This window comes from Embiotoca jacksoni, unplaced genomic scaffold, assembly GCF_022577435.1.
Source record: "Embiotoca jacksoni isolate LCO1_2020_lvr unplaced genomic scaffold, fEmbJac1.0.p SCAF_21, whole genome shotgun sequence".
Taxonomy (NCBI): domain Eukaryota; kingdom Metazoa; phylum Chordata; class Actinopteri; family Embiotocidae; genus Embiotoca; species Embiotoca jacksoni.
The window spans coordinates 6,028,502-6,048,729 of NW_027185352.1; the positions used below are offsets into that span (position 1 = coordinate 6,028,502).

The following is a 20,228-nucleotide window of genomic DNA, read 5'->3' on the forward strand; positions in this document are numbered from 1 at the left end:
TGTAACTATGTCAAGATCTGATTACATTACTGGCACTTCATGATATTGCAAACTGTGTTATTCATCATCTTCTGACAGCTTTTAATTTATCAATTTGCAGTTGACATGACAGCTCAGTGGGACACGTGTGTGTGTGTGTGTGTGTGTGTGTGTGTGTGTGTGTTTCTGTAAGCTTTACAAAAAAAACCCGCACAAAGTCTTGATTTCATTATTCTGAATTTATTACTAATCTAAAAAAAAAAACCAATATTAAATAAATTAATTACAGGAAAACTCTAGAAAACAAAACGACATCTAGCGATTCAAAACACATTTAAAAGGCACATTCAAATTCATGTTGATTAAATAATAAGGTCGAACGCAGGAAGATCAAGGCCTCTGTTAGTATTAATTAAAAAGTGCTACAGTCAAATCAGATCATTTAATTATTCTGCTTTATTGTTTTCTCTCCACTTCATCTCCCTCTCGCTCTCACACACGCTTCTCATTCTTCTTTTTCAACATGCGATAATTCCTCCTTTCTAAACTGTCTCACTTGTTCCAGTTAATCTCCCTTTTGTTTCCAGTTTCACTCAACGGCTCGGCAGACGCGTTCGGAGCGTCAATAACACGGCTGAAGTGATATTTGTGCTGCGCGATGCTGTCGAGGAAGTGCCAGGAGAGGTGTAGATCGTGGCGTGTTCACAGTGAAAGCCTCTCTCCCTGCACCAGGCGACCTCGAAAGGCCCACGTGTCCTGCGTGGAAGTCATCAGAGTTAAAGGGTCAGTACGTCAAAAACACACCTTTCAGTTTTTCAGCTGGTGAGAAAACAAGACAAACATTTTTTTCCCCCCTCCTTTCGTGTTTTCTTCCGGGAGCATAATTCAGAGCTTGTCGACATGTTTTGTTTTCATCACGTGTTAGGTTTTAACTTTAAAGTTTCACATTACCAGCAGCGGGTCCGACAGGATCGGGAATTATTTTGGCCGTCGTGCCATCAAATGCTCAGGATGAGTCGGCTGATGATCAGTTTCTATATTTACTCCTGGTGCATGATGATGGCAATCATGTTTGACCCAAGGATGATTGGATCAGATGATGTCAACCGGGTTTCATGTTCTGCTATCACTGTTTGTTTTAACATGTTGAATGTATTTTACCAGGTAACATGTTGAATGTATTTTACCAGGTAACATGTTGAATGTATTTTATCAGGTAACATGTTGAATGTATTTTACCAGGTAACATGTTGAATGTATTTTATCAGGTAACATGTTGAATGTATTTTACCAGGTAACATGTTGAATGTATTTTACCAGGTAACATGTTGAATGTATTTTACCAGGTCTCAGGTCTGCGAGTGTTTTGTCTTTCTCTTCGTTTTTAGGACTACTGAAGCTGAAACATCCGTTTGAATATGTGAAGGACTTTAACGAGACATTTTCTATCCATCCTTGGCCCGCAGCTTCTCTTCTGAAGTGGTTTTCTTTTTTGTAATAATTACATTTACCAAACTACACTTAATTGCATTCTAAAGCTGCATCATTACAGTGACTTTTTTTTTTTAATGTAAAATAATGAGTGCAGACATTCTGCTGTGTTTTTGCTAAGTGAGGTTAAAAGCTTCCCAGCTCGGATGCTTGTTGCTTCGCTGAAGTCGACCTCAAGGTAACTGTAGCTCTGACAGGAACATGTTGTATAATGAGGGCTTTTATTGCACTCTTTGATATTCTGCTTGTAACCATTACAATACATTACCAACTAGTGATGTTTTTATTACTACCTGAATTGAAATATAACCATGCTACTGTAATTTGTATCATTCCATTAATAGATGTTCTGCTCAGTAAGTTTTTTTTTTGCATGATGTGGATTCGATGTTTGAATACTCCGTTGACCTGCAGGTATACTTTAATATATTAAAGCGACCATCACGTCTGTGGGCGCGATCAAAAGGTTCCAGGACTGTGCCTGTTGTGCGTGAATGGAGCGCAGCACTGTGATGTGCACGGTTTTGAGTGACATTTGTGTTTCAGGAGGGACGTGACGTCGCTGTCCAAGAGTGAAGAAAGTGTGTCGCGTCAGCAGCAAAACCAGGTGGGTTTTCTTCAACCTCCGTGCGGTTGTGGACCGTGAATTCACCGCCCAGCGTCCGACGGCAAAACATTCAGTGCAATTGACCAGAACTGTGGCGTGATGGAGCTTTGGTTCTCCGACGTGACAACTCCACTGATTTGACTATTGGTTGCATTTCATATCGCTGTTGCTCATCGGGTCGACGAGACAGAAATGTTGACTTTAAAAGTGTCACGTCTGGTACCTGCTCCAAAACATGGGAGTTTACACAGAACCGCCCGTCTCTGGCTTCGTATCCAACTCTAATGTTTCACCTCCTGTTTCACTGCACTCGGCGTTAAAGTGAGTGACAAGATGCTGAGTATCAACACTGCACATGCTAACATTACATTTTTATTTTTCATCTCTGAAGGTAGTTGCGAGTTATTAGTTTTTGCTATCGCTTCCATTTTATCATCCCGACCTTCATTCACCTGCCTGCTCTGATTCTAGGTTAGAGATCATTTGTCATCATCACTGGCCTCTCATTGTGCTAAGCTTTAAAGTGCATGCTTGCCTGGGCAGGACGAGTTTAGAAACTACGAGCCAAATATAAATAAAGTGCACGCTGTCATTCGTTCTCATACATCTGTTCTGTGTTTTGTCATTTGCGGTCATGTAGGACGACATGTAAACAGCATAAAACATTTAAAAATCCAAAGTTAAATAGATTCAGGACACTTTCAGGCAAAGTTTATAAAGAAGACTGAATGTAAAAAGTCTGACCTTGAAGGTGATTTTGTCGCCCAAATGGTACTTCCTGTCTGCAATCTCCTTCACCTCCTTCTCGATGTTTTCCTGCGTGGTTCCCTTCACGTCAATGTAGTAACAATCACCGCTGGCGTAGTGGCAGGAGATGGCCTGGGAACGCACACACACACACACACACACACACACACACACACGGTTGACACGCGGCAAACATTTGCTAAGTTGTCTAAGCAGTGCAGTTGGTGTGTCTCCGGTCGCCGGGTGCGGTACCTTGCGGAATCCCTGCGTCTGGTTCATGCCGGAGCCGTGGATGAGCAGCGGGTGGAAGAACACCGTGTCGCCCTCCTCCATCTCCAGGTGCACCCTGGGGTGCTGCGGGTCGTAGTTTCGCACTCCGTGGTACATCTTGTTCACCCCACCCTGAGGACACAGGCGGCGCTTAGTGTTTGTGTGTCTGTACGTCCTCGCAGGTGTGATTGTGACAATGTTGTGTGTGTGTGTGTGTGTGTGTGTACCTCCCACTCGGGATAGTCGTGCTCTTGCAGCGTGCCCTTGTGCGATCCCGGCAGGACGACCAGGCAGCCGTTCTGCCTGTTCACCTTCTCCATCGCCGTCCAGGAGCAGACGATCTGGTCGACCGGTCGGAACGGGAAGTAATGCAGATCCTGATGCATCGGGTGACGAGAGGTTTTCTTACCTGCAACAGCAGCAGACACACACACACACACACACACACACACACACACACAGACATCTCATAATACCCGGTATGGGTTTAAGAATGTATACATATTGTGTTATTTGGATTTTGGTGGTTGTCTTTGTGGCCGAAAGATTGTGACGAACTTGATATATTTATTTCCTCTCCAAATTCAAACTTAAAGACACCATGTGGCGTTTTGGACCACTAGTGGTGCCAGGGAGCAATGTTTTCACGAGTGGGCCCCTTCTTTGTGTAAATCCTACAGAAACACAATGATCAGGCAGTACATGAAAAGAAGCAGTTCGCCAACAAAGGAAGTCCCTGCTGTCGAAACAATAAAAGATTTCATAATTGAAGATCTCCATTTCATTTTCTTTGGCGCCAGCTGTGGTGATAAGCAGTCGTTGCAGCTGTTGCATTAACTCCAACAACCCACTGCTCTGTGACAGAAAACACACCGTGAACTGAACGCCAGCTTAGAGTTTTCAAATCAGTTGCTGCTGAAACCGATTTCATTCAGTTTGTGAAGGCTTTCATCAGCGGGCCACAAACTCATTATGTTACCTCATCCAGCGATAGATAGTGAAGTTATAAGATATTTATTTGAATGGAAAATCTTGTGATTATTACTTTGATCTTAAACTAAGGAAAAAGGATATTTAGATGTTAGGTTCGATGCGGCTTAGATTAAAAACAAAAAGGTATCCTTAAATACAGAGCTCCCAAATTCAAGTCGAGTTTTAGGGGCTGTAGCCAACAATTATTTTCATTAATAATTGTTATTGGCTACATTACTTTATTTGTTTCCTTAAATTGATTAATTGATTGTTTGTTCTATTAAGTGACAGAAAAATAGTGAAAACGACTCTTTCTTAAAATCAGACTTCCCTTAAGTCTAATGTAATGTCTACAAAATATCTTGTTTGATCGACCACAAGTCATAAATCCAGAGAGAAGTTTACAAGAGAAGTAACAAATCCTCACTAGATAAACTGGGAGTTGGCAGTTTTGCTCGATAAAAAAATAACTTAAAACTATTTTCAAACTAGTAACTGGTTAATTTTCTGTCAACTGATTAACTGATGCAGCTCTAATATTGTGTTTTTCTGACCCCGTACCTGCATCGGGAGGTTTGTTGATCAGCATGGTGTGCATGGCCATGATGTTCGGACCAGTGAAACACTCCACATACTTCAGGATCTGACACAGAAAGGCACAAGTTGTTGTTGATCAGTGTTTAGGTTTTCATTGTTTTAAACTCAAGCTACTGTTGAAAAGAAAACTAAATTTATTCTGAATTTTTTTTATTTTTTAATTTGTGTGGAAAAATTGAACTTCCTGGTAGAAACCAGTTCAGTCCATCTAATGCTTTCCGCCTTACTGTCTGTGTCCCACTGCAGGACACCAGAGTCTATTCAACCAGTATATCAATAATATAAATATGTCTACACTATATCTTGAATTATTAATCCAATAACATGTGACAAATACTACTGTCTATACTTCATGTGTTTGAGAGTGCTGTTGTACCTCTGGCAAGGTGCAGTACCGGAACAGTTCGGGATCTTCCGTGAAGTCCTGGAGTTTGGAAACAGCTTTCTGATCCGGGACAAACTCTGACTTTGCGATGGCCACGTCCCTCATCACCACCAGACCGGGAACCTTCACTTCCTGTCGACAGATCCGCTCAAACTCTTTCCTGAATAAAGGTACGGACACACACAGATCACATCCAGCACCCGTGCCTGGAGTTATAAGATGTACTTCTCGTACGTCATGTTGACAGAACGGACTTGTAACTACTCTGTGTCTCTTATTTTGGTAAAGTATTCTTTGAGATACTTTTTGAGTCTTAATTTGTGACCTAATCACAGTATATCATAGTTAATAGTTAATCACGGTGCAGTTACAACAGTGATATTTTTATACAGTGGGGAAACGTATAATTCTCTTCACAATTCCTGATGTTTACCTGAACCTGTCGATGTCCTCCTCAGAAACCAGATTCTTGATGAGAATGAAGCCATTTTCTTCATAGAAGAGTCGCTGGTCTGGGGTCAGCAGGTCGTTATCAAAAGTGTATCTGTCCAGAAAGCGACAACACAACGGTTTATCACCCTGTTAGTTGTGGAGAACGGCTGCTTTGGACAGGTAATATTTGCTAGACAATGTGCATGTGAATGTTGCATTCAAGTTATATTGAATTTATAGGAAACTACAGGTACTGGCTATGAAAAACTCCAGAAGCAGGACAGGTGATACTTGGACTGGCACTGAAGTAGCTTAAAAGCAAGCATTGGGTTGTCCTCTGTACCCCGTTATTACACACAGCACACAGAAAAGTGGGACAAAGGCAGCGCTGGCTGAACCATGTAAACATGTGTACAGGAACCTTTAGCCTCTGGCAACAAAGCTAAAGGTGTGTCCCTACCTCAGTCTCTGTGGGTGACTGTAGGTGAAGGTTTGGGCAGAAGTTGGTGCAGCTGTCTTTTAGGAATCAAGTTAAGGAACCAAAGAAGCAGAAACAGATGCTGAGTGATGTGTCTTATTTTTTTAATTTTTTTTTTAATATTTCAGATCAGTTTTCGACCTACTTTTTCTAAAAGGATATCTAGTTTTTACACTTTCACGTCTGGCCTCCTTCCAAACTGTGCAGCTGTTATTTGGTTGAACTGGATCTTGACAACCGGTCAATGATTTCAGATCACGACAGTACAAAGTACAACTGCGATATGCTGCTTCATAATGATGCAACCGAGTACACGAGAAACGCAGAATATGCACGTTTTTAACAACAACAATGACAGATTAAAAACTAACGGGACAGTCTTTCAACTGAACTAACGACAGACCGACCAGTCCTCTGAGCTGTTTACAGACCAAACACAGCTGGTCCCTTCAGCTGTTGCTCAACCAGAAACAATGGCGACAGCCTCTGTTCACAACAATAGTGCTACTATTCCGCTACCAATGAGAGCAAGAAGCTAAATCATGAATAAAATAGTCACATATAATAGTTTTAAGCCAGTAAATATTCCTGTATTTCTCCCCAATGCTCCTGCAGCCCCGGCCGAAGGGTCCCGGCCTGGACCGCCAGCCCTATCCGCCGCTCGGCGCACCTCTACCGGGCGACCGGATCACCGACACGACGGGAGCTCCCAGCGGCACAAAACAAAAAGGATACGAGCTCGGTGGTTGTTCGGTTCAGATGGTTGATGAGCAGCCGAAGTCTCTCCGCGGCCCGAGACATCTTCCCTGTCCGGCTGCTGTCCGGCTGCTGTCCGGCGGGTCAACACGGAGAAAGTGGGTCTGACTGTTACTGGGGCAACGGTCGGGCTGGTGACGACACACGGCACGCGCGTTCAGATACCCTCGTGGTACAGGTGTTCTGATATAATATAATATAATATAATATAATATAATATAATATAATATAATATAATATAATATAATATAATATAATATAATATATATATATAGAATGTTTTCACGATTAGTTTAAGGGAATGATAATAAACTAACTTCTATATGGTTTTTTAGGTGTAATTAACTTTTAAATGTGAGGCTTATTGTGAAATACAGTATATACAGGGAAATGAAGATTTTACTGCAGAGTCTAAAATGTATTTATGTATTTATTATTCGAACGATTTCAGTAATATTCTTTTTTAATAATAAAAAAAAGGGAGAAGAAAAAACCAACGGAATTACATTACTAATAGCTGCAGTTTTTATCCAACAGGTGGCGACACACAACAAAACAAAAAAAACCACTTAATGGCAATTACAGTATTATAGTATGTTTATGGTCCCATTTTTCAGGGTCCGTCACAGAGATTATAGCTCTTCTTATTTATAGCAATCCTTTTAGAAATAATCAAATTAGAGAATGATAATTAATTGATCGTTTCTGTGACTCTGGTGACCCAACCGTCTTTTTCATCCTTTTTATAGTCAGTCTAGAGACTGTAATTGTAAAAAAAAAAAGAATCAAAAGGAGAGTAAACAAACATTCTAATAATTTCAAAGATAATTTTCAAACCAATCATGTGAAAATATATTTTGGCACAACCAACATGATATACTTGTTTTAATCTCTTGTTTTAATTTAAATAAGATTAATAATATTTTATATATGCCTTAAACTTGTGAGCTCAATATTTTTTTTTTGAGGATCGACAGGGACAGAGAAGAAACATTATTAGTATTTTGAAGCTGCAGAGTTAGACGACAGCTCTCCACTGTTGTAATGAAACGAACGAGTCAGAAGAAAGTGAAGAGGAAGTCTAGTCAAATTCATTGTTTCGTTTCTTGTGGGCCTATTTCCTACCACTGCTCACAGCTTTGTCAAGCTACAGTGTGCTATTATTAGAACGGCATTTCTGGTTGACTTCCCTGTTGAATTCGATACCAAATTAAATATGTCAAAACACAGCGCTCAGAAATTGTGTATGCATATTTTGAACACTATTTTTGAAACGCCCTAAACCGTTACTGGCTCTTTTATTTTGAAAGCTGCCATAGGAAACAACGGTGCCGTTGAGTGAGTGATACCTCGCATGTGAAACATTTACATGACATTTGTAAATTGTGACCGCATAAAATAACCGGGGGGGTTAGTGCATAAAACTTAGGATTTGTACTGTAATGTGTCATGTAATTTTCTTTTTCTTAAAAAAAATTATTTTAGAAAATTGATATTTAAGAAAAAAAAAAAGTGTAGTTCAGAAACCGGAGTTGAAATCAAGGTATTGAAACCTTTTGAACAATACCCAGTTTTACACTAAATTATTATCAGATACAACAGTTTCTTTGCAGTCTGCGTGCATCGCTATGGAAAAAACAACACAGCCCGTACGATTTTATTTTGAAACGTGACAGGAAGTCCTGTGATTGACGGCGGCCAGCTTTGAGCGCTCGCACCCCTCCCGTGTCCGTCGACATCAGATCCTCCTCCAGCCTCTTTAAACTGCCTTCGCCGCCGATCGAACGACATTTTCGGGGTTCCGGGTCTTCATCCCTCCGTCTTCACTCCGTCCTGCCGCCGGTTGTGTTTTCGGAGGATATTTCCTTCTCTGTCGGGAGCGTCTGGGACCAAAAACCGAGAACAGACCAAAAAAAAAAAAACCCCGTGTTTTCAGCTACTTCTATCGGTGGGCGGATAAAGCGGAGGAGGGCATCCGGGCCTGGCAGCTCCGGAGAGTCGGCTCGAAACGAGGAGGAATTCACCATTTTCAGGTACGTTTTGGTTCAAAATGTCACTTCTGGGTAACAACTCGGGTCTGTCCGATAATGGACACCGTGACGTTACGCTCGGTTCGGGCAGAGAAGGACGAAGTCTCTGACCGGCGGTGCGTGGAAACGACAACACGGGAGACAATTCATCCAGACTCTCATTTATATGTCACAGATACTTTTCTTTTTTTTTTTTAATGTTTCACTTGTGTTGTGTTTCGTGCCTCGCCCCCATGTTATAACCGTTTAAAGTCTCTTCTTGTCGTCATTTCAGGTGCGAATATTTTTTTTGAGTTTGTTTACAAAGCTTATGTGTCGGCAGCCAGAGCAGCGACAGGAAGAGCCTTATAGCCGAATTAAGAAAGATATCATGGCAGAAATTCCATTGAGAAAGCCTAAAAAAAAAGACCGTAAATCTACTGTAAAACCAGTTTGTAACATCGCAGGCGTGAATGCAGACGTATTTATCTGTCACACTTGTGATGCATCCTGCTCACACCACACTGTACCTGCGCAGTGACATTTCCTTTTCACGTTTAAAGCAGCGGACTTTTATTTTCCACAATGAAAATGTGGATACTTGATTCCCTCAAGCATCTTGCCTGTGTTAAAAAGTTGTATTTTTGATGATTTAATAAGTGTAAACATCGGCTTGAAGTGCCTTTAGTTGTGTTTGTACTGTATTCAAGTCACAAGTGGGGGAAATGAAGAGGCAGTGGGATTCCTGCTGATTTGAAATCACTCTGCAGCTCGCTGCAAGTGCCCTTATTTGAAATGATTTGCGCTCATGACTTTAGTATTGCCTGCAAGTTTGGGATGCATCATAATATTGGCACGTATCGGCTGGTAAAACCTTTGAATTTTCACATTGAACTGATACGACAGACCAATAAAATGAAGCTTTATTTCGGTGTAGCTGCTCGATGTTTTGACTGTTTGAAATTCGCCCTGCACGCGGCTGTTTTCAGGATTCAAGCCTTTTGAAATGAAACGCACAACTGAAAGCACATCCTATACTAGAGTCAGGCAGGAATATGTGTTTAGCAGCCACTGTGGTTGCCCTGGAAACAGTGAGATGTTGTTGAGACTATGGCTGGGTATTAACTTTGATGCTTGTACCAACTTTCTATCCACCAAATACGTTGTCTGATCAAAATGCTTATCTTTTGCATACATCCTGACTAAATCTCACCAGTGTCTTCTTGTCAGTCAGCTGCAGTTGTTTATCATACACGGGCTCTACTTTGGCAGCTGGCGCCGGTGAAATCACTCACATTTGGTAATTCTCGCATTAGAACGCCTTATTTTAACACCTTTCAAACTCATTTTTGGCCACATGCCTTCAGTAACTCGGGACTGGAGGCTCGTCTGTGCACATCCGGCTAGCTGGCATCTACCATTATCATTTGAGCCATTTATAGAACATCAGTAAATTGTGGTGTCTAGTTATAGCTTGCATGTGACATCTGTAAATTGTAACTACAGAAAATAACAGTAAGAGAGTTACACTTTAAGCTGCATGAAAATCTCTTGCCATAATGTGTCATGTCATTTTCTTTTTTGTTGAAATGGATTTGATAGATTTAGTATAGAAAAAATATTGTTCAGATTGAAGTCAAGGTATCGGTACCGGTATCTAACCCAGCATCAGGGTGTCTTCGCATTTAAAAAAAAAAAAATGAATATAAAATGTTGAAATTACAGTTTAAGAGCACAGTTGCCATTTCTGATATCATAATAACATCACAGTATGAATTTGAATACGGATACTGATCCGGAGCTATATTGTCCAACACCAATCGTCCATCTATGCGGTGAGGTGTCCGTGGTGCATTCAGGCTCTTCTCTATCCCCGGTTTGACCTGGATTTCCTTCCACCGTCCTTCATCTGGAACAACTGGCCACTCGGTTATGTGCATGTGTGCATCTGCGTGTTTTGACCCACATCCAGATCTAGGCTGTTGGCATGTGAGAGTGATCCACCCCGAGAGAACAAACTAATTACACCCCCCCCCTCCCCCCCCGTTGTCTGTGGGCCATATAGCAGCGCTGCTATCGATCGGTCTCTGCATTATGTCGCATGCAGCAGGAACGTGAGAGCCGAGAGTGTGTCTTGTGAGATATATATGCAGCACACACACTCGCACTCTTTCTCACCTCGTCTCCTGGGCTTCACGGATGAGAATATGTACATCGTAGTGAGCGGTCCATGATAGGTGCTTCGGTTTGAGACGGTGAAGTGCCGTGTGATGGAACCGCAGCAGGTGTCAGTGATATGCTGGAAACATCCTGTTGGAGCGAGAGAGTGCGAGCAGAGATCGATTATTGTTTTTGACAGATATGTGGTCCTCTTAACAAAAAGAGCCAGACCGTGCTGCTGTTCAGGCAATGCTGCGATTTTACTCTTTAAAATCATCTAATGTGTTTCTGGATTTAAGTTTTCCAAAGCACCTGATCCGACTGCTAGCGGACCGTTGAATAGGCACTCGTCGCCTCACATCTCAAGTATATGTGCTAACAGGGCTGGTAATTATGGGCGGGAGCAATGGCGAAAGTCATGTGATGCGCTATAAAGAATGATAAAGTCGAGGTGAGGAGATCATTTGGGGGATTGTTGCTTTTTGTGTCCCGAGTGAAAGCAAAAGTCAATGGTGACTTTTTTTTTTTAACTTAATGTAAATAACGTTTTATCTTTTGCATAACCAAGTAGTTTTGGTGCCTAAACCTAACCAAACAGTGATCACGGCACAATGTTAATGATGCCTTTGTTATTGTTACCGAGACAACACGTTTTTGGTCCACCTGCTTCTGAAGATCCTGTTGTGGGTTCTGTCAAACAGTCCTACATGTCATTGAGAATATATATATATATATATATATATATATATATATATATATATATATATATATATATATATATATATATATATATATATAGTAGACGTAAAGGATTTGTGTGACTGATACGTGTCTGATGTCAGTCAAACCAGGTGAAAAAATGATGATGTCCTGTGTTTGGAGAAAACCTGAAGAGACGGACAAACAACTGAAATCCGGTTTCTGTGAGTCAACCAGCTCGCTGTCCGTTTAAATGTTCTCGGCTCTGCTGTTTCCAAGTGAAGCGATTTCCCTCGTCTGGCAGGACGAACGAGAGGATGGAGATACTCGCATTACTGAGACATCCATGTTAATCTTTTTACAGCTGAATGTAATGTGCTGATTCTAAACTATTATACAGCATTAAACTTTATTATCGACTGACGGTGTTGATTTCCCACCGTCAGAGCTGACTGCACTTACCGACAATCAGCCTCCGAAACACTGTTGCCATTGACAACCAATCCAGCAGCTCGCTATCTCTCTCTCCCGCTCTTGTTTTATAACTCCAACTTGTGTCATATTTTATTGATGAGAGAGGTGTGTGTGTGTGTGTGTGTGTGTGTGTGTGTGTGTGTGTGTGTCTTTTCTGTATGTTTGCACTCTTGTCTCTCGGTTATATCGGTGTGCTTTTGGCTGCGTGAGCGTCGTATGTTTCTTGCGGCTTTGATGGAGCAATTTACGTATGGACTGTGTGCAGGTGTGCGCATGTTTCCAGTGTGTTTATCATTATGTATTGTGGTGTTTGTGTATTTCCAGCCGTTATCATCCCAACATGCTGGATCTTTGGTCTGTGCGTCATTGTTTTATCTGAGGTAGTCTGGAAAAATGTAAAAAAAAAAACAAAAAAAAAAAACTGAGAATGTAACGAAATCTGAGAGGAGGACCAGCTAACGGCCCAAAGGGCTGATGGGAAAATGTCTTCCTGCCACTGCACAGCTGCACTGTGGGCATCATGTAGGTGAAGTAGTAATTATTGGGTTTTTTTAGGGTCTGGCTAATTCTAGGGCTTCAGAGGGAATACAGTTGCTGTGGGCTGGGTGCTGCGCAAACACACACACACGCATTCATATCTATATGAACACACATACACACATTCATATCCATATGAACACACACACACACACACACACACACACACATCCGCCGATGGGAAAGTTATGTGAGCCATGCAAGGAATGTGAATTGTTGGGAGTTCATTGTCTCTCTCTCTCGCGCGCTCTCTGTTACACACACATGCATACATACATACATACATACATACATACACACACACACACACACGCACGCACGCACGCTCACAACTTCTCTTTAGCTTGAAAAAATGGAAAATGTAGGTCATATCATCAAACAGCTCCGTCAGCCCAAAACCATGAATAACCAGTGTTTGTGTCATTGCACAGAAGAGCAAAGCCATCTTGCTGACTTCCTGTATGAATGTGTTTGAGTGTCAAAGGGGATGTTTGGTCTTGTAGAATGGCTGTATGTGCGTGCGCGCGCGCGCGCGTGTGTGTGTGTGTGTGTGTGTGTGTGTTAGTTTACAGGCAAGCCTGATACTATTTGTTGTGCTGTCATGTAAGGCTCATTTTTGTCTCTATGTACATTGCATGTGTACACACACACACACACACACACACACACACACACACACACATTATCTCTATGTTTTGGCATCTTGCCCTGTCCAGTTGCCCACCATGTAAATCATTTAATCATGCTTTGCCAAGTGTGTTTGTGTGTTTGTGTATGGAGGTTAGAGTTGGGTGAGATTGGCTCATAATCCGGAGATTAAGATGTGGCATTGTCAGAGCAGCAGCAGGCAGGGATTACACACACAGACACACAGACACACACACACACACACACACACACACACACACACACACACACACACACACAGAGGTCACACATTAAGATAAACAGGCTTCATTGACGAAGTCACTTTCCCTCATGTGGCAAGAACTCAGTGTGAACTCAAGTGGTGTCGTTTGACAGCGAATATGCTAAAATATTCATCACACACACACACACACACACACACACACACACACACACACACACACACACACACACACACACACACACACACACACACTAGTGAGGATCTATACCCCGCTTGGCAGATGAAGTTTCACACTGCTGTCTCTTTGTTGTCTCTTTATTGAACAGGATGAATCAGATTGTTGAATCATGTTTTCTTCTGTTTTCAAAATGGGCTCAGTAGCACGAAGAGAAATATTTTTTAGGGAACCTTCATATTTACTTATGCTGACCAGTCAACCATCATGTTCCTCTTATGAACCCACATTAATCTTCACTTTAAACTGAAGTGTGAAACTTTCTTTCCCTTTCTACCAGCAAGAGTAATTACAAAAACACTGCAAACACATTCAAAATCCCAAACTGGTTGATTGAAGAAGTGCAGAATTGACTATAATGGCCTGTTGCTTAATTATTTACACTCCAAAATTAAGCCATGACTGTAATTGCAATTTGTACTTAAAAACAGAAATATATAACAAGATAAATTTGAATCAAGTATAATGGTAAACTGAATATCAGATGAAACAGATACGAACAGTTACTTTTTGTGGAGTGATTTTTTTTTTTTTTTTTTTTTTTTTCAAACTAGCCAATCAGCTTGAAAAAGCTGTCGGAAAATAATAACAATTAAGCACTCATTTAGTACATTACATTACTATGACTATACTCCGGGTTAGACAGTGATTAAGACACAAATGTGGGATATTCATCAATAATAGGTTCATATACAGTACTTGTTCAGTTATTGTAATAACTACTAAAAAGACATATTACTGATTAGTACCTCAAAGGTACTTCTGGCTCCTTTGCTTCTTCAACTGACGGGACGAGTAAAGTCAGAGCCACAAATCCAGACGGTCTTAATTCAGCACTTTTATGTTGACAAGCTTAAAACCGTTAGATGTTATCAGAAGTGGGAGACTCTGCTTCTGGCTGCCAGCTCGTATCTGTCTGAAAAGGATGTGATGCAGCTCTCCTCCAGCAGACGCTGTGTATTTTACAGCCTGCTAAATTGATAATAAAGCGGCTTGAATTTCAAATTGCAGCCGTTCACGTTGAATTTTCAGCATAAAAACATTTTAATCGTTCAGCTCTATAAAGTTCAAATTGGATTTCATAACACGAGATTATAATAGTAGACTTTATGTGTGCAGCGTTGGTGCCAAGTACCGTCAGCTGTAGTTGCCATTCTGCCGTTCAGTACATCCCGTCCTGCACAACTCTCACCATCTGCCCACTTCCCTCAAACAATTTCTGCAACACTTCTCGCATAATCATAACAATGAAATTAGTATTTGTGCACTTGACAAAATTCACTGTCAAATGTTGCCAGCATTATTTGACTCTTGTTAGATATCAAACCTGTGATCTCTTTGTAACATGGTTCTCATCGCCGTCTCTCACCCCGCTGCCTCTTCTAACTTTAGACTCTCTTTACTTTTTAATCTTCAATAGCAATCTCTAATTATCCCCCTTTCTTCCCGGCGGGTTAATCATTGCCTCCCAGACAGGCGTTACGTACAAACAGCGCCAACAAAGTGCACTTACAGTTCACAGGGAACAGTCATTGAAATTTAACCGTAGACACTCATAAAGCCCAGAGAGAAACCAGTCAGACAGCCTCACTTTTAATTTAGGCTCTTCTAATTAATTCTGTTTGAAATGTTGCTGTACTGACTGCTACTCCTCTTCATATTCCTCAAGCTCTTCACAGTATTAGCGTCACTAAGTGTCTCCATCGTTATCTGAGAGGTCAGCATCATCAGGGACGCTATAATCTGGTCTAATCGTATTGAAGCGACACTCCGGCACAAGTAGTTTCAGGTGACTGGACAGACGAAGAAACCACCGACACTCTGAGTGCACACTTCTCGGCTGTTTGATTGACAGCCGGTCACGGCGGAAGTAACCCACTGGCGTCAGCACGTGAGGGCAAAGATGGACACCAGGTAAAACCGTTAAACGGCGGACACTCAGGGACGCTGCAGAGTTGCAAGGAGGCGAGAAATAGAAAATCTGCTCCATCATGTTTCTTGAATGTCGGCTGGAGGGAAACAAAGGAGCAGCTGGTGCTCGGTGTTCAAGATGATGTAGTGAAGCCATGCAGGGTCATTTTCAAAATAGCAAAACAGAAATGAGATCTGTCCAAATCCCAAGATTGTGAAATACTTTCAATTCAATATCTTGCATGTGAACAAACTGGACTTTTGCTGCGAGCATTTAGCATCTTTAAACGATTTCAAGGCACACAATCACCAAATTATAGTTGATGACATATTGTCAAAATAATTACGATTAACAAAGTAGTTGTCTTTTTCTGTTCAGTTTAGGCCGTTGTATTAAAATAAGCCTAATCATAGTTTAATGATTCACATATACCTTATGAAGAAGACCAGCCGTTTATTGGCTGTAGTGTTTGGCTTTGCCACTAAATCCATGATGTTAATGTCAGTAGAGGCTCATGGAAATGCAGCACCTTGTGATGAGCCGGTGGTAGGGCCACTTCTCCATCCACGTGCCAATTAACTATAGCAGAAGATGGGGGTGCAATAAGATGACGCCATTAAGAGCGCCAATCAAACCTCAAATAGCGGAGAAAGACGAAAATATCTCAAATATGTCGAACAGTTTTTATACCGACGAATGGAAACGATTCGAATGATGATGTAAAATGATTAAATCTGGCAAATATGTAATAACTGTGATGGGCCTAATTTCAAGAGACATTGTGGGCGATACTCATTCATTTTCCTCACATCTCTCTTTACAGAAAATACAAAACTGTCACCAGCAGACTGGTTGGTCAGCCTAATATAATGTTGGTCACGGAGAGAAACAGCTTTGAGGGGTTTGTGCCGAGTCATCGTGACATCCTGGACTCTTATAATAGTTCGGCACCTCTAATATGAAAGAAATCCAGAGATCCCATTTCTCCTTTTGAATTTCTTTGTTAGAACTTTCTTTTTTGTACCCGCTGTCTTTGGATCAGAGTATCTAAAGCTGTCCATACTGACAGCTGGCTTCAGATGTCTGCTATAACTTGGAATCTTAGTTATTAAATTCTTTGATCAATAGTTTCTGATTCTGTAGCCATGAAAGATTTTGCGCGCAATGGATCATTTCAGCACACAACCCACGGTTGAAATAATCGTTTTACTTTGTTGTATTGAATTCCAGCAATCAGAAATGCTGGATTTTTATAAAACTGTGCGCACGGCAGCAGCAGAAGTAGACAAAGAGATAGTCTTTGGCATGCAAATGTCTGATGTTCATGGAAAAACCTGTGTCTCCGTCTCAACCTGGGACATCCCACCTGGCCTGGCACAAAGACAGGAAAAGAGCCCAAGCCGTTGGTAGATGGCGTGAGCAACACACACACACACACACACACACACACACACACACACACACACACACACACACACACACACACACACACACACACACACACACACAATTGGGCACCTCAGTCAGTGAACACCTGTTCCCAAAGGCCTCAGGGTGAATGGAGGTGGATCCGGAGACTGTGTCCGTGGGAGTGGTGGGGCGTGAGAAAGAGGATGCATGATGGGAAGCCATAAAACAGACAGAAGAGGAGGAGACGGGAAGTTAAAGTCCTGTTGTTCACCTCAACTCTCTCCGTGGTTCAGCGTTGCTTTTGTTGTTCTGTTGTTGGGTGTGGACGCCGTTGTCGCTTTTATGTGACGGCCAATTGAATTTTAAAGCGGCACTGTGGAAGATGACCACACCTGGAAGCAGGGGGTATCTGATTTAGACTTCACTGCAAAGGAACTCTAATAAAACCGTGTGTGTTATTGTTATTTCCTCGTAGCTTTTCAAATTAGAAGCGCTGAAAAATGTTCCAACATGCGGCTGAATATGGTGAATTCAGAGGCTTTTGTTAGTCATGAGGCAATATATTCCTCAGTGCGTGCCACATTGACCAAGAAATCTAAGTTCCTCCGAGTTTTCCTGCTCGTGTCTGCACGGGAGCTTCTGACACCTCACACCCAACAAAAACTGCCCACACTGAAATTCATTGCAGCTGAATAATTCAGTTCCTGAAGGCATCGAAGGGCAGTTTGAGTGAAAACGCCATCAGGCGCCGTTTGCTCTCTGCAGCTCACTTTTTCTGGACGGTCCCCTGGATGGTCTGACATCCCTTTGCACATCTAAAGCAGTCGCATCTCGGCCTCGCTGCTGCATTTCTTCAGCTGTCTGCTCTGACTGGTATGTTGAAGTACAATACTTCAGAATCCGACTCAGCAAAAACACTGAAAAATGGATCCTCGTCCATAACAAGAGGCCATGTTCTCTGTTGAAACATATCTATTGGACGTATATTGAGAAATGTATTGCTTCAATTGACTACAGTTACCATCAATACACTAGCTGAAGCTCCACAAACTTTATTTTTTTTAACAAAGTTCCTATTTGAGGGAGCTTTAAGGTTTATGTTGACATTTTCTCCCCCTATTGTTTTTCTATTTCAGTACAACATAATTTGCATGCTACACTCTCATTGGCAACACTTCTAAGGTGTGTGTGTGTGTGTGTGTGTCTATCATCTCAAGCTTGTAGAGTTTCCTGTCTCTCTCCACTGGAATGTGCCATCTCCAGCTGTGTGTTTGGATTCACCGGCCAAACATCCAGGCAGGAAAACACACATTCTTGGATGTTGTGTTAATTCAGCTGGGTACATGTATGTGTGTATGTGTGTGTGTGTGTGTGTGTGTGTGTGTGTGTGTGTGTGTGTGTGTGTGTGTGTTTGCGTGTGTCAGACAGACCGGAAACTTCTCATTAACCCTCATTAATCTGATGTGCGTTGAGACAGATGAGCATTATGTAACAGGTTGGAGAAGAAGGAGGGTGTTGATCTCACAAACTCAAGGGGGGTGGGGGGGGGTGTCATTGTATACGTGTTGCAGCAGATCATTGTGGCTGGAGGAGCACAGATTAACAACAGGTCTTTTTATTCCCTTTAATAATGATAACACTGTTGTCATTTTGGCAGTGATTTGTTTTAGTGCCTTTAAAGGATCATCACGTGTTTTTCTCGGGGCCAAATACCCATCACGGCATTAAGTGACTCTGTTTACAGAGGCAGAAGCTACTGTGAGGCAAACATGTAAACATCATTCATGGGAAATAAAGCTGCCTGTCAGATGTAGTAGACAGAGCTAGAGAACATCCACTTTAACAACAACAACACAAACAAAACACGGCTGGAATGGAAGAGAAAACATCCCCACAAAGCAGCAGCAGCACCGACTCACTGCACCAGCTGTTTGTTTGGCTCAGGATTACAATGACTGCACATCCATGATCTTACAGCTGTAGGAGGTAATGCTACATCACAGATATGTAAGGGTCATGTGATATCAGATGAAATAAATTTGTGCTCGCCAGTCACAGAACTCGCCTGTTTTGTTATTTTTTTAATTTTTTTTATTTCAGATTAAATCCGTAAAAGAAGCGCGTGGTGATATCAGGCTGGTATTGATGGATGTTTTTGGCCACGTGGGCAGCACGAAAGATGTTAAAAAGTTTTGTCGCCTTATAAAGTTGATACGATGGACTTATTTGCAAACTGTTTTGTATTTCCTCATCCAGCAGGCGCGGAGCAGCTGTAACACGTATTTAAAGGCAGGTTTCAGGCCACCTGGTGAATATAAGACCAACAGTTACGCTTCTTTGAGCTTCTCAACTCTCCTTTCTGTTCTACAGCTCGTAGCGTCCTCTGTCTGTTTGCTGCTTTATTTATTTTTTAATCTTTCCTTTGCTGAGAAGGCAGCCATGAGCAGCGCGAGTGAACGGCAACAATAAATCAAGGCTGTGAACTGAACGATACCAACTTCCTGCGTGGCGCTGAGGGGAACCACAGAGTTAGGTGATGACTCACTGTAGGTTTAACCTCTTTCTCATCACACCTGGCAGTATCAATATGAAAATATTGATTCGAGCAGCTTTAAAAAAAACAAAAAACAAAAAAAACAAATCAGAGCTAATGTAGAAAATGTCCATATCTCTTGCTGCTGTTTTTATTTGCTCACAAACACATTAGCGCACCAACACTGTTACCTGGATCGCAGCAGAGCAGCAGAGCTCTGCCAGGTGTGTCTGCGTATGTGCGGATTGATTACAGCGTCGGTGTGAACAACTGATAAGAGGATCAAATATTCTGCATGCGATCTCTGTTTTGTAATTGGAAGACGGATAAAGTGTTTTGCCTTTGGCGTGACCTCGAGCTCAACCGTCCTCTCTCTCTCTCTCTCACACACACACACACACACACACACACACACACACACACACACACACACACACCACACACACACCAACACATAACACTCTGCAGCCTCTTCAGTTACAACCGTTTATCTGCTCATTTAAGCAAAAATCGAATCAGCCAATAACATTTCGGCATGTGGACATGGTCATGAAAACCCAGCTTTCAACAACATAACAAAGCTCATATAACCTCAGACTGCTTTCTGGTTGAACGGGAGAGTCACGTCATACAGGTGCCGCTTACGGATTTCCAACACCTGTGTGATGCTGTCA

The 20,228-nt window shown here is 41.9% G+C and overlaps 2 protein-coding genes across 3 annotated transcripts in view; one reads left to right on the forward strand and one right to left on the reverse strand.

Annotated features, from left to right (window-relative positions):
- Positions 1-203: 203 nt before the first annotated feature.
- Positions 204-6,830, reverse strand: phyh (phytanoyl-CoA 2-hydroxylase). The gene is made up of 9 exons (XM_069156574.1): positions 6,694-6,830; positions 5,941-5,996; positions 5,482-5,592; positions 5,040-5,208; positions 4,628-4,709; positions 3,322-3,503; positions 3,077-3,226; positions 2,822-2,956; positions 204-735 (listed from the first exon to the last, which is right to left on the reverse strand). Exons 1-9 carry the CDS (start codon positions 6,757-6,759, stop codon positions 682-684), a joined length of 1,005 nt encoding a protein of 334 aa, XP_069012675.1. The 5' UTR covers positions 6,760-6,830; the 3' UTR covers positions 204-681.
- A 1,614-nt stretch (positions 6,831-8,444) lies between these two features.
- cdk17 (cyclin dependent kinase 17) overlaps positions 8,445-20,228 on the forward strand; it is a 46,372-nt gene continuing 34,588 nt past the window's right edge. For both annotated transcript variants that reach the window (XM_069156586.1, XM_069156587.1), the window contains exon 1: positions 8,445-8,747. The gene's annotated coding sequence lies outside the window, so the exon portion shown is untranslated. The remainder of the gene's footprint in view (positions 8,748-20,228) is intronic.